Source organism: Chaetodon auriga, chromosome 13 (assembly GCF_051107435.1).
Source record: "Chaetodon auriga isolate fChaAug3 chromosome 13, fChaAug3.hap1, whole genome shotgun sequence".
NCBI lineage: Eukaryota > Metazoa > Chordata > Actinopteri > Chaetodontiformes > Chaetodontidae > Chaetodon > Chaetodon auriga.
The window spans coordinates 14974255-14987746 of NC_135086.1; the positions used below are offsets into that span (position 1 = coordinate 14974255).

General features: G+C 41.2%; 3 protein-coding genes across 6 annotated transcripts; 2 read left to right on the forward strand and 1 right to left on the reverse strand.

Moving 5' to 3' along the window:
• The first annotated feature begins 106 nt into the window (after positions 1 to 106).
• egfl6 (EGF-like-domain, multiple 6) lies at positions 107 to 8168 on the forward strand. 3 transcript variants are annotated; one of them, XM_076747680.1, is made up of 13 exons: positions 107 to 344; positions 1611 to 1717; positions 2047 to 2139; positions 2328 to 2447; positions 2573 to 2692; positions 3761 to 3895; positions 3979 to 4101; positions 4566 to 4628; positions 5013 to 5261; positions 6656 to 6730; positions 6826 to 6921; positions 7011 to 7273; positions 7548 to 8168. In XM_076747680.1, the coding sequence occupies exons 1-13, from the start codon at positions 271 to 273 to the stop codon at positions 7653 to 7655; spliced, it is 1626 nt and encodes a 541-aa protein (XP_076603795.1). In that variant the 5' UTR covers positions 107 to 270; the 3' UTR covers positions 7656 to 8168. The 3 variants fall into 3 exon arrangements, with proteins under 3 accessions (XP_076603795.1, XP_076603796.1, XP_076603797.1); XM_076747681.1 differs by lacking the exon at positions 4566 to 4628; XM_076747682.1 differs by lacking the exons at positions 3979 to 4101; positions 4566 to 4628.
• A 599-nt stretch (positions 8169 to 8767) lies between these two features.
• On the forward strand, positions 8768 to 11610 carry rab9a (RAB9A, member RAS oncogene family). Of its 2 annotated transcripts, none has more exons than XM_076747197.1 (3): positions 8768 to 8882; positions 9594 to 9713; positions 9852 to 11610. In XM_076747197.1, exon 3 carries the CDS (start codon positions 9891 to 9893, stop codon positions 10497 to 10499), a length of 609 nt encoding a protein of 202 aa, XP_076603312.1. In that variant the 5' UTR covers positions 8768 to 8882; positions 9594 to 9713; positions 9852 to 9890; the 3' UTR covers positions 10500 to 11610. The 2 variants fall into 2 exon arrangements, with proteins under 2 accessions (XP_076603312.1, XP_076603311.1); XM_076747196.1 differs by having other exon boundaries at positions 8786 to 9223.
• A 208-nt stretch (positions 11611 to 11818) lies between these two features.
• Positions 11819 to 13287, reverse strand: trappc2 (trafficking protein particle complex subunit 2). Its single transcript, XM_076747198.1, has 5 exons — positions 13234 to 13287; positions 12846 to 12972; positions 12563 to 12707; positions 12163 to 12248; positions 11819 to 12078 (listed from the first exon to the last, which is right to left on the reverse strand). The coding sequence occupies exons 2-5, from the start codon at positions 12936 to 12938 to the stop codon at positions 11980 to 11982; spliced, it is 423 nt and encodes a 140-aa protein (XP_076603313.1). The 5' UTR covers positions 12939 to 12972; positions 13234 to 13287; the 3' UTR covers positions 11819 to 11979.
• Positions 13288 to 13492: the final 205 nt, after the last annotated feature.

Genomic DNA, 13492 nt, shown 5'->3' on the forward strand with positions numbered 1-13492 from the left:
TTCAGAGAAGAAGAGGAGGAAGCAAATGCAGGGGCGTAGAGTATAGGTGCAGCATTGAAGAGAGTGAGAGAGAGATTTTTGTTTTCCCCCCCGGAGGAGACTTTGACTTTGTGCTCTGGAAATACATGAAATCCGGCGTGCCTTGTGCAACTAAGACCTGTTCCCGTCTAAGTATTTTAATGAGCGTAAGCCCCCAGGAGGAGCAGTCGGAACTCAACCAAAGTCAGCCCCGTGGGAAACACAGCTCTCCGGCTGCTCGCGGTCACAGACATGCAGCCATTCACCTTTGTCGCTGCTCTTTTTCTCCTGCTCCACGTCTCCTCTGGGAGTGCAGAAGCTCATAGGTAAGTCAATGAGCTACAGCAAAGAGAGCATTTGATGTCATGTGGTGTGTTTTTACCCTGAGACCTGCAGCAGGTGTAAACTTCAAAATTTAAAAAAGACCTTCAAGGATCATGTCGGACAGACTTGACTCTGAAATGCACTGGCTCCAAGAATAAACCAAAAGTGTCACCATCAGTGTTGGCTAATATACAATTTGGCCCACTTCCTGTGGCCAAAAAAAGAAATTACTGCCATTTCAACTGCTAGTTCCTCCACATGCTTTTACTTTAAGAGAAGCTAAATGAGTAACATGAACCTGCTTTGTTTCGCACTTAAGTATGTGCTTTAAATCTTTACTAAGAAAACTGTTGTTTTTAGTTGGTATGTACACACAGGACTGAGACGCACTCACGCAGTGTGTTAGCTAAATGTGGCACAGCAACTGTTAGTAAATGAAGAGCACCTGTCACACTTAGGAGCCCGTCTCCTGTGAGCTATTCTGGTTGATTTCTATCAAGTCTCACATTCCTCCAGTCCCTCTGGAGCCTGGGCTGCTTATAGGATGCTACCCCTGGGACACATAAACATCTGGGATATTAGAGCTTAAAGGTAGAGATAATGATGCCAAAAGCTTGAAGTCAGATTTGGCTGTGAGATTCTGACATGAATTTACTCATTCACTGAGTCAATGGCAAACAGCACCTTAACATCTTAATTGAATTTACAGGTTAAAAATACACACATGCAATATAATCTATATGCACTGCAGGTTATTTTGAATGCAATGCTGACCGCAGCTGAGAATAACTTTACAGTAGATTCTCATCTGACTCCAGAAATTGGAGTCAGGTGAAGATCAAGGCGGAGCAAATAGAGGAGGACATATGGTTGTGCATAAGGTATCAATGTGCAACGCAGGAAGTGTCTGATTAGTGTGTTTTTCCCCATCTGTAGCCCACATCCTGTCAGCTGGCTGTTGCTCCACAGGAGCCCCTCTTTTATCACTCAGTGAGTCTGTGAGGGGACGCTTTATTTAGGTTGTTTGTTTGTTTTTTTGCACATAACTACCATTGGGACCAAAGTTAGAAGAAAAGGATGGCTTAAAATCTGCGTTTGTAATATCCTGAACTTGTCATTAGTGGTTTATTGTCGTTACTCTGATAAGATTTTGCTTAAAGGCCAAATCTGCCATCTGATGTTCCATGCATGAACCAGGGAGGGCTGTAAATTTTGATAAGACAGGGAAATTACATATCTTACCTTTACTCCTCTCTCGTTCCATAAAGGCACTACCGACAAGTCCTTACTGGAAACCAAGCAGGTGTGTGTCGTTATGGCAGGAGACTGGAGTGTTGCTACGGCTGGAAGAAAAACAGTAAAGGACAGTGTGAGGGTAAGATTGATTCAAGGGCTGGTTTATGATATATATATGTATATATATATATCATAAAGTGGCAACTTTGATTTGTACATAATGCTTTTTGAATGAGCAAATATATATTTTGAGAGAGAGGGTAAATTCACTGCCACAGAGAACAATCTCCTAACAACTGTTTTTCTTTTCATGAAAGGTATTTTCCGAAACCAAAAAATGTGGAGGAAATGACAGTCTAGATTGAAAAACCTCTCCTGCATAACAGAAATGTGTGGTTTGAATATAATCCATCATCCTCAAACCGCTGATATTTCTGGTGGTATTTTCTCTGTTAAATGTTTTACCAGCTCAGTGTGAGCACGGCTGCAAGCACGGAGAGTGTGTTGGTCCCAACAAATGCAAATGTTTCCCTGGATACACCGGCAAGACGTGTAATCAAGGTGGGTATTTGTGGTCAGTGAAGAGGGTCTGGACAACATGGACGGGTCAAATAATCTAATTTCTGGCTTGTAACTCCTTTTACAAGCTAATTTTGGGTAGGTTTTACTTCACTTTACTTCTCTCTTGTGTTTCAATTAAAAGCATTTTGAATAAAAGTGAAAAAAATGAGGGTGACTCTCGTTTTTAGATCTGAATGAGTGCGGCCTGAAACCTCGTCCCTGTGAGCATCGCTGCATGAACAGTTATGGAAGTTACAAGTGCTACTGTCTCAACGGTTACACCGTAATGCCTGATGGATCTTGCACCAGTGAGTAATGTCATACTACTAAATGTGCATGCCCTCAGTGGAAATATAAAGAAAATCAAAGTTGCCAAAGTTTACAATATTTACATGCTCAACGTGTTTTTTTGTGTTTGTGTCCATGCCTCTAGATTCCAGGACATGCTCTCTTGCTCACTGTCAGTATGGCTGTGAGGAAGTTCAGGGGGAGATTCGCTGCCTCTGCCCATCTGCAGGGCTGCAACTTGGGCAAGATGAGAGGACTTGTGTAGGTGAGCAACCACACTCGCATGATTATAGATGATATAATACACAATAATTTCATGTCTTTCAGCATATAGGGTCACGCAAGGAAAACCTATACTAAATATGATACAACCTCAGCAAGATAGTTTGGAGAGTGAAAAATCAGATGGAGCAATAGCTCTTCTCTAAACAAGGTACACAGAGTGAAAAACTATTGACTTTGGCTCGTCTCCGGCTCATGGATTGGGAATTTGCTTCACAGTGGAACAATTCTGTAATGATTCTATTATGTGGCTTTGCCATGCTTGGTTTGTAAATCAGATGGATGCAATTAAGTTATATTTCTTCCCACAAAAGTGCTTGAGCTTTGACAGAGCCAGTCTGACATACTGATCGCACAGGGGAAGTAGTATTATAGTTCTAGGGCAGGATTAAAATGGATCCAACGCACTCAACAATAGAGGTACAGCTGGGGTACACTTTTACCATGTACAAAAATTACATTTTTCCTAGATGTGCTGTGTCGTAACAGGCAAATAATGAACCCTCATAAGACAAATGCATATCTACTGTCTCCATCATGAAAGTATAAAGTAGTTTCTTGTAAGTCCAAGTACAAATTTAAACCTGAGCTAAACATAGAGTAGAAATATTTCAGTCTGCTCTAGATACAATGGACCCCTAACTGGCCGCAGGCCCAGACTTTAAGTCTCTGACCACAAATAGAAACATCTGAAAACTTGCATACCAGTAGATAAACATAAGTAAAATAAGATATTGTCTGACTGAAAATACAAAGGTAAACTGATTGACTTATTGTCTCTACAGCAATAGGCTGACGTTTATGACTACTGGGCACTGTATCATGCAATACTAATGGTGACGTTACTATTAGCTCCTGTGTTAAGTAGGTCATTACATCCACAACAATATCAACAGCTCAGTTACCTCTCAGTGGAAGCTCTGCTCCTGCCTGTGCGGGTGCCACATCAAGCACAAATTAGCAGTGGCAGCTAGCAGGAAGCCAGTGAGGGATGGTGATCACCAGGACGGTTTAATGCACTTTAATTTTTCCCAATTTTCTTTCCCATCAGATATTGATGAATGTGTGCCTGGGAAGAACCTCTGCCCATACAACAGACAGTGCGTGAACACTTTTGGCAGCTACTACTGCAAGTGCCAGGAAGGCTACGACCTGAAATATGTAGACGGCAAATATGACTGTGTAGGTAAGGTATATGAGTTCACTACGGGGAAACATTTGTGATCATATCTGCTCTTAAAGGTACAAATAGGCTTCTTCCAATTCCAGACCATGATGAGTGTGCAACTGGCACCCACAAGTGCAGCCACCATGCTGACTGTCTGAACACTCGGGGATCCTACAAGTGCAGGTGCAAGTCTGGCTTCAGAGGCAATGGCTTTGAATGCTCTGGTGAGATCCAAGAACTGTTACATGGAATTCTAAATTAATTAAGTTCAGGGGTTCCTTTTGATGTGTGACAACACTTGTCAAGTAAATCTATTCAAGACAGATTTCTAAACCTCATGTTTCTGACCTTTCCCAGGTGAGAGCAGTCGGTCAGATAGGACAGGAGCAGTTTTATGACCACATATTTCTTCAGCAAACAACAGTCCTGCCAAAGCTAGTTTCCTGCTTTCAGACTCCTCTTTACAGATGTTAGTAAGAGAGAGCCACAGATGGAAAACACACCTGTGTAAATATATGACATTGTACGGTAGCCAGCCATCTAAAGAAGAAGGAGAAAGACAGGTTGTGTTGTAGTCTTTGAACCAGGTCCAGATAATAACAGGTGAAGCCTTGTGGAGCCAGATGACGTAAGGAGACTAGGGGCCAGGGGTTTCAGCGTAAATGAAGATGCCTTTATTTTTTTATAGTCAAGCCGTTTTATCAGAGGTCGTGGGATGGAGACAAAGGCAGTGCAGATGATTTCCTCAATGGTGAGACTGTGTGGAATCCAAGACCTGCTTCCGCTGTTCACTCTCTGCCCTGCAACCCCATTCATTCCCTCCTCCTGCCTATAAGAACACCTCCTCAAACTCTTTCTCTTGCTCATGGCTGGAAATGTTGTATGCCTACAGCACACACAGCTTGAGACTTGGAATCCTCAGCATGAACCTTTAAATATAGAATGTATGTGATAAAAATGCTTAAATTATGTGCAATGAATGTGGCCGTCGTGCTTCTTCTGCATGGAGTAGTACAAGAACAGCAGCTGCAAAAATACATGTCAGCAAACACATCTGAAGCCTGGTAAAACGCTGCATCTCCCAGTCATGATTGTGGTTCCACATGTCTAATCTGATTCCTCTTCCTGCCTGCAGCCATCCCAGACTCCCAAGTGAGGCCCGGGATTCTGGGAGGTAAGCTGGACAATGAGGACTTCAAAAATGTTATTCCCGAACCAGCTGCGACACCGCCCCCCAAGATCCGCCAGCAGCCGTTTGACTATGATGGAGAGGTCTACACTGGCACCCGGACTGAGGAGAGACAGGAGGATGAACTTCCTGAGGAAGAAGAGGAGGAGGAGGAAGAGGAAGACAACCAGCTCAATCCAAGGGGAGATGTTTTCAGTAAGCGTCCTTTCATTTGGCTCCCATGCAGCATTTCTGTTCCTGGCAGTCTGGGTGGTCCGCAATGTATTAACCATACACAGACTAAACAAACTCAGTGTGTTTCTGCAGCGATTTTGCCCTTTGTCTACACAGCATCTGAATACAATTATCGATTTCTCAGTAGGCAGCTGAAATAAGTAAAAATTAGCAGGTCGGGCCTAAGACCTTGATCAGAGAGAAAGGGGGCTTGTTGCTTCATGTCCCCTGTCGACCTCAGGCTGCACAAAGGCCTGCATAACTATTCTTGGAAAGTTTTTGCGTTGCGCTTAAATGTGACTCTTTTTAGTGAACAACATGCTGAGACACAGTGAGTATGATCAGAGATGTCGCAGTCATGCTGATTATTTCCACTAAGAACTCCAACCATTATTACTGTCATGCAGTCATGTTACTAACTGTGAGATCCTGTCAGCTCTTTCATAATATTAAACCATTGGCAAAATCAAATGAAAAACATAAAGCTCAATCAAAGCTCAATCCAGTGATTATGAGACATGATGGCTTCTAGAACATGTCATCATGAATGAGGTTGCCTTTCACCACTAATCTCAAACCCGAGTCCGTGTAAGATCTCAGATAGCAAGAGGAGACAGGCCCCAAGACATCCATCACCTCCGGGGAGGAATTTTACTCTGTCGGCATGCGAGAGCCCAGGGATACAAGTCATCCTGGGCTTGCTTCCCATCTCCTGGAAGGAGGGCGAGGAGGGGAGGGGGGTTAAGAAGCCTCCTAGCCTTTTATTATGTTTTTCCCAAAACAGCTGTTGTGCAAACAGACTTGACTCCTAGTAAGGAAGTCTATCATCAACCCTGCAGACCTCTCTAACACTAGCCCACTCTGGCTGAGCAGGTTCAATGACCCCAGCTGTCACTGGGTGGCTTTGAAAGACTTGGGGGGGCGGAGGGTTGTATCCTAAAGTTGTAGATCCATCTGAAAACATGAGTGACAGCAGGGCAGGTCTACACCTGTTGGTTAAAAAGCCCTTCCTGGCTTTTGTTTCATCTTGGAAAATCTCTTTGCTGCATAATTTTAGATTTTTTTTTAAGATCACATACTTTTAAAGGAATTCATAGACAAAATGTTCTTTGTCATTTTTATGAGGCAACATCGAAGAGATTTTACAAGATTTTGTAAGAGCGTAATTGCAGTGCAATCTAATACAACAGTCTTGAAATAAATCCTAGCTCAAACTGAACATTATAATTTTCATTAAAGTAGGATTTATTGCCGGGCTGTTCCAATAAAGCAGTTTAAGTTTAAGCTAGACGCACCTAATAAACTGGCAAGTGGATATATATTTGGTTGAAAAGTCGTGAATTTACACAGATTTTTTCTTTTATCTCTAAATACAGTATCAGAGGACTTTGAATCGGTGTTCGGCCCGGCCACAGAAGTCAAAGAAATCGAAATAACACCAGTTCAGGAAGGTAATAAAATATCTGTTTATGTGTCATTGTTATATAATGACTGTTTACATTATATGTATAATTTGCTACTTCGCCGCTATTGTTTTACCTTATAGAGTTTATCATGGATTGCAACTTTGATCAGGGAGCATGTGAGTGGGTCCAAGACAAGGCTGATGACATAGACTGGAGTGTCGCCTACCATGATGATGGTAACAGAATTATTAATACGTTTCTCACAAGGTATTTAAGTTCAATTTCATTTCATGCATTCACCTATAAGTGCTATAAACTCGATCAGGTGCTGAGTACTACATGGCCATGAGTGGGCTCATAGGGGAGCAGGAGGATATAGCAAAGCTGAAGTTGCTGCTCAGTGACCGGGCCCAGCAGGGCAGCTTGTGCATCGCATTTGACTACCGTGTGGTGGGCCAGAAAGTGGGAACGCTCCGGGTGCTGCTGGATAACAATGCTTACCCAGTATGGGAGCAGAACCAAAGCAGAGACCAGGGCTGGCAGACGGAGTTCCTCACTGTGGCCTGGAAAGAGGAGGCCCCAGAATCTGTGAGTCATTTTGCCGCTTGATAAGACATATTATCAATAGATGGTTGTCAAAGTAGTCCAGTAATTGCTAATAACAATGCAATCTGTAGTACCAAAGGAGGCTAAATGGCACAAATTATATTATAAGTCTATGCAGCATTTATGTGACTAGCTATGATTGATTTTTCTCTAAAATGTTAAACCTAATTGGTTGCTGATATGTTTGAAATACAACCCTCATATTGTTCATTCATGACTGCAATCCACAACCTGACCTGCGCTGACTGTCTTTCAGATTGTCTTTGAAGCTCAGCGTGGGAAAGGTGTCGGAGGAGAGATTGGGCTGGACAATGTTGTGCTGACCTCAGGGCCCTGTCAAGAGGATGTCAGCCCTGTCTTTTAAGAATCTCCACCCTGGATTTACACTTTGACAATCTGCTCGAACTGACACGCGTCAAAGATTCCTGTTTCCTGTTCATATTATAGTCTCTTTCCCGTGGAGTTCCTCGATGTTTTCTCATGACTTAGCTACAGGGCATTCACATAAACATACAGACACATGCTCTCCAGGGAAGGTTATGTACAATCAGTGCATGCATGTTTACTCTATCACCGTGCTGCTACAATAAATACATCCTGGCACATTGTCTATCGTGATTGTCAAAACAGACTTTTATGACACAGATAACTCAGATCTCAGGAATACATGGAAATGCCTGCTTTGTCTGTTAGTTAGGTTGAACAGTATTGTGCTTAGTCCTTTGTTGTGTATGCGATAGTGCATTGCTGAAGTTAAATGAAAATAGTTTTGACATGTAATGTGAATTTTTAGGTGAATTATAGCTGAAATTCAATCTTAGATGAATGAACTTTTTTGAAGGCTGGTTAGTTTAAATGATAAAAAGGATCAGTGCATATCTGCTGTACATTTTGCTTTCGTATTATACTGTACTATTGCAATAAATTTGTTTTTTTTTTCTATCTCTGTCTACCTTTTTTGGGGGGGGGGTAATTTTAGGAAATTCAGTATGCTGATAGAGGAAATGCCACCACAAATGAACCATAAATTTATGGATGCCAGGGCTGGTCGTTTATCACAGAAAATATTTGTGGTAGTCAATGGCACCCAACTTGACTGTGAAAAGTATGCTTTCATGATCAAGTAGATCCGCATCAAAAAGGGAAAGAGACTTGTTTTGTCTGAAAAGCTAAGAAAGAGCTGGTGAGAGAACGACAGAAGAATAAAGAAAACTGGATGACTTCTTACAACTTGAGTATGTTGATGCTGGGTTTTTTTTTTTTGTTTTTTTTTTTGTGGTGTAAAATTACCTTCGCTGCACATCTCAATACAAATCTGGTTACAATGCAATACGTGGCTAGCTCGGTGATAACTTATCTACTGCGTCCAGCGTTTTTCGGTGATGTTGAGTGGTTGTTGTCACAGTTTTGCTGCTGGGATGATAGCAGATAACGGCTAAATGTCGCTCTCTGCTGGCTGTGCATCAATAATACAGGGAAGATGCTCATGACGAGGTAAATCGATGTACTGTCGATGCACAGACGCTGTAGCTAGCTAACGGTGGGGCTAGCGAACACCCGTACACGAACGAAAGTCTCGCTCGGTTTAAAAGTAAATATTGTATTTTTTTTCTCAATAAGGACAGAATAATGTGTAGTTTGTGAGTAATATTGTGCGTATAAGTAGTGAGGGCCTGAAACGTTACCTCAGCGGTTGTCGGTTGTTTCTGTCTGGCAAGATCACATGATCCGAATCTGTCCATGTATCGTTAGCTTGTTAGCAGGTAGCTGTGTTAGCACCGAGCCTTTGGAGTTGACCAGGAAACGCTGCGACCTGACGTTGTCTCGGTCCATGCTAAGGCGAGGAACTGTCAAATATATGAATTAATATCATTTCAGTTATTTCGTCGTTTATTTGTTGTTCACTCTGCAGAGGTCTGGTCGACTCGCAAGGTACGTTACTAGCAAACTTGCCTGCCAGTAAACGTGAGCTAGCGAATTTAGCAAATTTCATTAACCTAACTCCGACTGTGTTCCCTTGTTTTCCCTTTTCGTGTTAGCCTAGCATAGCTAACACTTGGCTATCTGAAAACCCACACTCCAGACCCTCTCCGCTAGCATGTTACAGCTATTCTTTTACCATTGTGTACGTTATATGCTACAAGCTAAATTAACACGAGTTACCTCGATAGAGTGCTTACAAACGATGTATTGAGCGTTAGGTAGCAGATTTGTGTCAAATTGCAATGGGGCTTCTCAGCAGTAACTGCTGTGCTGGGCCATCTGTTAATCAGGAAACTGGTTGTCTGTCACTGTGTTACAGCTGGTTGAACGTTACCTACATGGCTGCTCACATCAACATTAAACAAATGAGCATGTGACCGAGGACCAGGGTCAACAGCACATGATCTGTAAAACTGGAGGAGGCTGATATCAACCAGGGGTGAGTCAAACATAAAAGATCGATCAAAAATTGCTTCTGCAGTAAAATTTAAAGTGGTTCTTAGTTACAATATTTTGCTTCAAACTGGTGTTATTTAGATAATCAAACTATCCTTTGCACATTGCATCTCTCAATTAGGTAAATTATTTCAAAGTGGTCGATCGGGAGTGAATAGCCATGACAACAAAGACATCCCTGCTGAAAGTCATTCTGCTGGGTGATGGTGGTGTGGGAAAAAGCTCCCTCATGAATCGCTACGTAACCAATAAGTTTGATGCACATCTTTTCCACACCATTGGTGTGGAGTTCCTCAATAAGGAACTGGAGGTAGATGGCCACCAGGTTACCCTGCAGATCTGGGACACTGCTGGCCAGGAACGCTTCCGCAGCTTGAGGACTCCTTTCTACCGCGGCTCTGACTGCTGCTTGCTCACCTTCAGTGTAGATGACAGCCAGAGTTTTGTCAACTTGGGCAACTGGAAGAAAGAGTTCATCTATTACGCAGATGTCAAGGATCCAGAGAAGTTCCCATTTGTAGTCTTGGGCAACAAATTGGACGTGTCAGAGCGGCAGGTGTCCACTGAGGAGGCTCAGCAGTGGTGCCAGGAGAACGGCGACTACCCCTATTATGAGACCAGTGCCAAGGATGCTACCAACGTCGCAGTGGCCTTTGAGGAGGCAGTGCGCAGAGTGTTGGCATTAGATGAAAGAACGGACCACCTCATCCCCACAGACACTGTCAAGCTCCACAGAAAGCCTCGCTCTGCTGCCACTTGCTGTTCATAACGTCCAGGAGTTATCACTAACATCAATTTGCTGTTCTGCCTGTTATGTGATGAGGCTGTAGTTGCACAATACTGTAGTGACATCTTATTTAAACAAATGACGCTACTCGCTTTATTATCTGTGATACTGTTGATGGTTTGATAATGCTAATAGTTGGACTCCTGTTTGAAGAGAAAGGGGGAACATTACGTTGACCTCCATCTAATTACAAATAAATATGAAACCTCTTAATCACTCACTCAGTCTGCCATCGTTCAAAATCAGGCTTTGAAGGAGTAACAGAAAGATAAACCATATATTGCATTGGTCCAAGACTACCTGTGTGGAACTAAAAATAAGTCATGATCAAACAGAGGCAAAAAAAAGTTTCACTTCCCTGTCAAACAGCTGAACGTTCCATTCTGTGACTCTTAAAATACATGTGTAGATGTGCACTACCGTGGGAGTGCGATCAACTTCACTCCCAAATGTAAGAATGCAGATAGAGTGATGACCTGTGTGTTTATATTCAGAAAATAACTGCATAATTAATTCATACAGCCCAATAACCCTATTCCTGAGAATTATGAAGTAGCTAAGGCACTACTTTGTGTAACTAACAAATTGAGGCTTGTTGTGATTATTGCACCTTTAGTTCTTGTTTGTGCACATTCTGCATAGTGAGTCGATTATGGCTATGTGCTGGCAGCCCTGTGGGCCATGATCCCTAACAGAAGATACAAATTAAAGCAAAGATAACATGCATGGCATATGGTGTACTTAAGTTTCTGGAAACTTTTGTATTTTTTAAACTGTTTTTACCTTAAAAATCACTGAATCATTATTTCCTTGAGGACAGTGTAATGAATTAGCAGCCAAGATTGAGTGAACCTTTTTCCTTATTATTAGGTTTATTGTTTAAGATAATGGTTTTGATCCTTGAAGCACTCTAACTTTTTTTTTGTTTTGGTTACATATTTTCAGTTGAAAGTCTTTTCCTACAGCTTACTATTTAAAATGGTGAAGCATTTACCATAACTGTTTCCCATTCAGATTTCAGTTATATTCAAAGTTGTACTACTGGTATGCCAAATGATAAATAAAACCCCTGAGAAATGTCTCTTTAAGTATATTTTGTTGCCTGAAAACTCTGTTTATTATTCTAATGTGTGAACTAAACTGAATGTTGCTGCTGTGCTTTCTAACCACTACAATGATATAATGCTTAAAAGGTAGATAGCATGATGTTTTTTTATGCCGTAAGGTCTAATATTGATAATCAATCATATCCACAGCCCAGCCAATCAAAGAAATTAAGAAACAAACATCACCTCATAAACTACGTCATACAAGAAAATGTTTTATAGAAAATCCATATCTGCGTTCAATACATTTTACATGTGTTAAACAGGAAAAGACGAACATGTACACATTAAAGTGTGTTAGGTATATATACAACAAATAGACAAGATGCATTGAAATCCTGGTGCATGTGAGGTGATTAATTCAGGAGATGTTTCTTTCCAAGAAATTGTACTTTCCTCTCGAAGGCTGTAGACCGGATCGGTGCATTGATTTCATAGAATGGATTCATTGCAAACTGGAAGACAGAATAAATTATTAACTCAAAACACTGACGGCAAAAATAGATGGCCGAGTTATTCGAATCATATAGACTACTTACTTTAATGTATAAATCATATACATCATTAAAAAAGTTTTTGATTCCGTCTTCTTGTCGCACATCGTGCAGCATGATGAATCTTATATGTATGGCAAACAATTAAGGAAAATAAAGCCCTGGTAAGAAATTTGTTGATTAAGACAATACAGAATGACAAAGATGTGAATGATTTTTAAGAAATACATTAAATTGCAAACTAGAATGTTAGATAATGGCAGTAGGAGTAGTTTTTTTCAGTATCAATCTGTTGATGATTTTTTTCTATTGTATAATCTATAAAACGGCTTGTGTCTGTCAGTTTGGTAATATTTCATAAAGTATGTCATAATGATTACCCGCAACAAAGCACTCTGTGAGGGAATATAAAGAGAAGAATCAAATGAAATAGAAAAAAGGATATGTCCTGCGGTCACAAAGGCAGACACAAACCACTCGTTGAACTTGTCTACAGTTTTCAGGTACATATTGTTGGACAGCCACATGTTCTCATCCACCAAATCCAGGGCTGCATGTGCAATGAACTGGTTCAGGTGACGATGGTCATCCTGTGGAAAATGAAAGATCAAACTTCCTGTTTTCCTATTTCCTATAAACTGCAGTGACCTTGAAGCATCTTACATTTTAGACAGTGTAGTCATAAGATTAAATCCTGAACGCTGGTGTTATCAATAAATCCACGTTACCTTTGATTCAGGCTTCCCAGCTGGCAAGAACTCCATCTCAAATACAGGATTGTCATGATGACCAACCATGACAAAGTAAAAGCTCCCAGACATCGTTTGCCCCTTGTCTTAGCAAAGCCAAACTGTCCTGAAAACAATTAAAACCAGACAAAATAGGTTGAACGATTTTAACGTCCCAGATATCGGCGTCAATCTGACAAACGATATGAACCTTTAAGATATCAAGCTAACGTTAGCCGCTGTGCTCTACACACACTTGGCGGCGTTTAAGTCTTTAAGTTATTCTGTAAGACTGAAGTTAAAATGTTACGACTAGAAAGATCATACGAATGCATCGAAAGTCAAGAAGGAAAGCCTGTTAATTTTGATATATGCGACGTTTGTTTACCTGTTAATTTTACTTCCTGGAGAGTAGAGAGATCAGTCGCGAAAAGATGACGACATGGTCACGTGGCCAAATACGTTTATCGGTTATCTGCTGTTAAACGATTTAGAGGCAGCATAGACAGCATAGAAATCGTCGTTGCATAAAAATGTCATTTCATTTTGTAATATTAATAACAATGTTAATTATTATTGTCATTATTTCTTATACACAAAATTTCTGCCTTTCTATTACGTCATAACTGTGGGACTCCCGGAGCAAG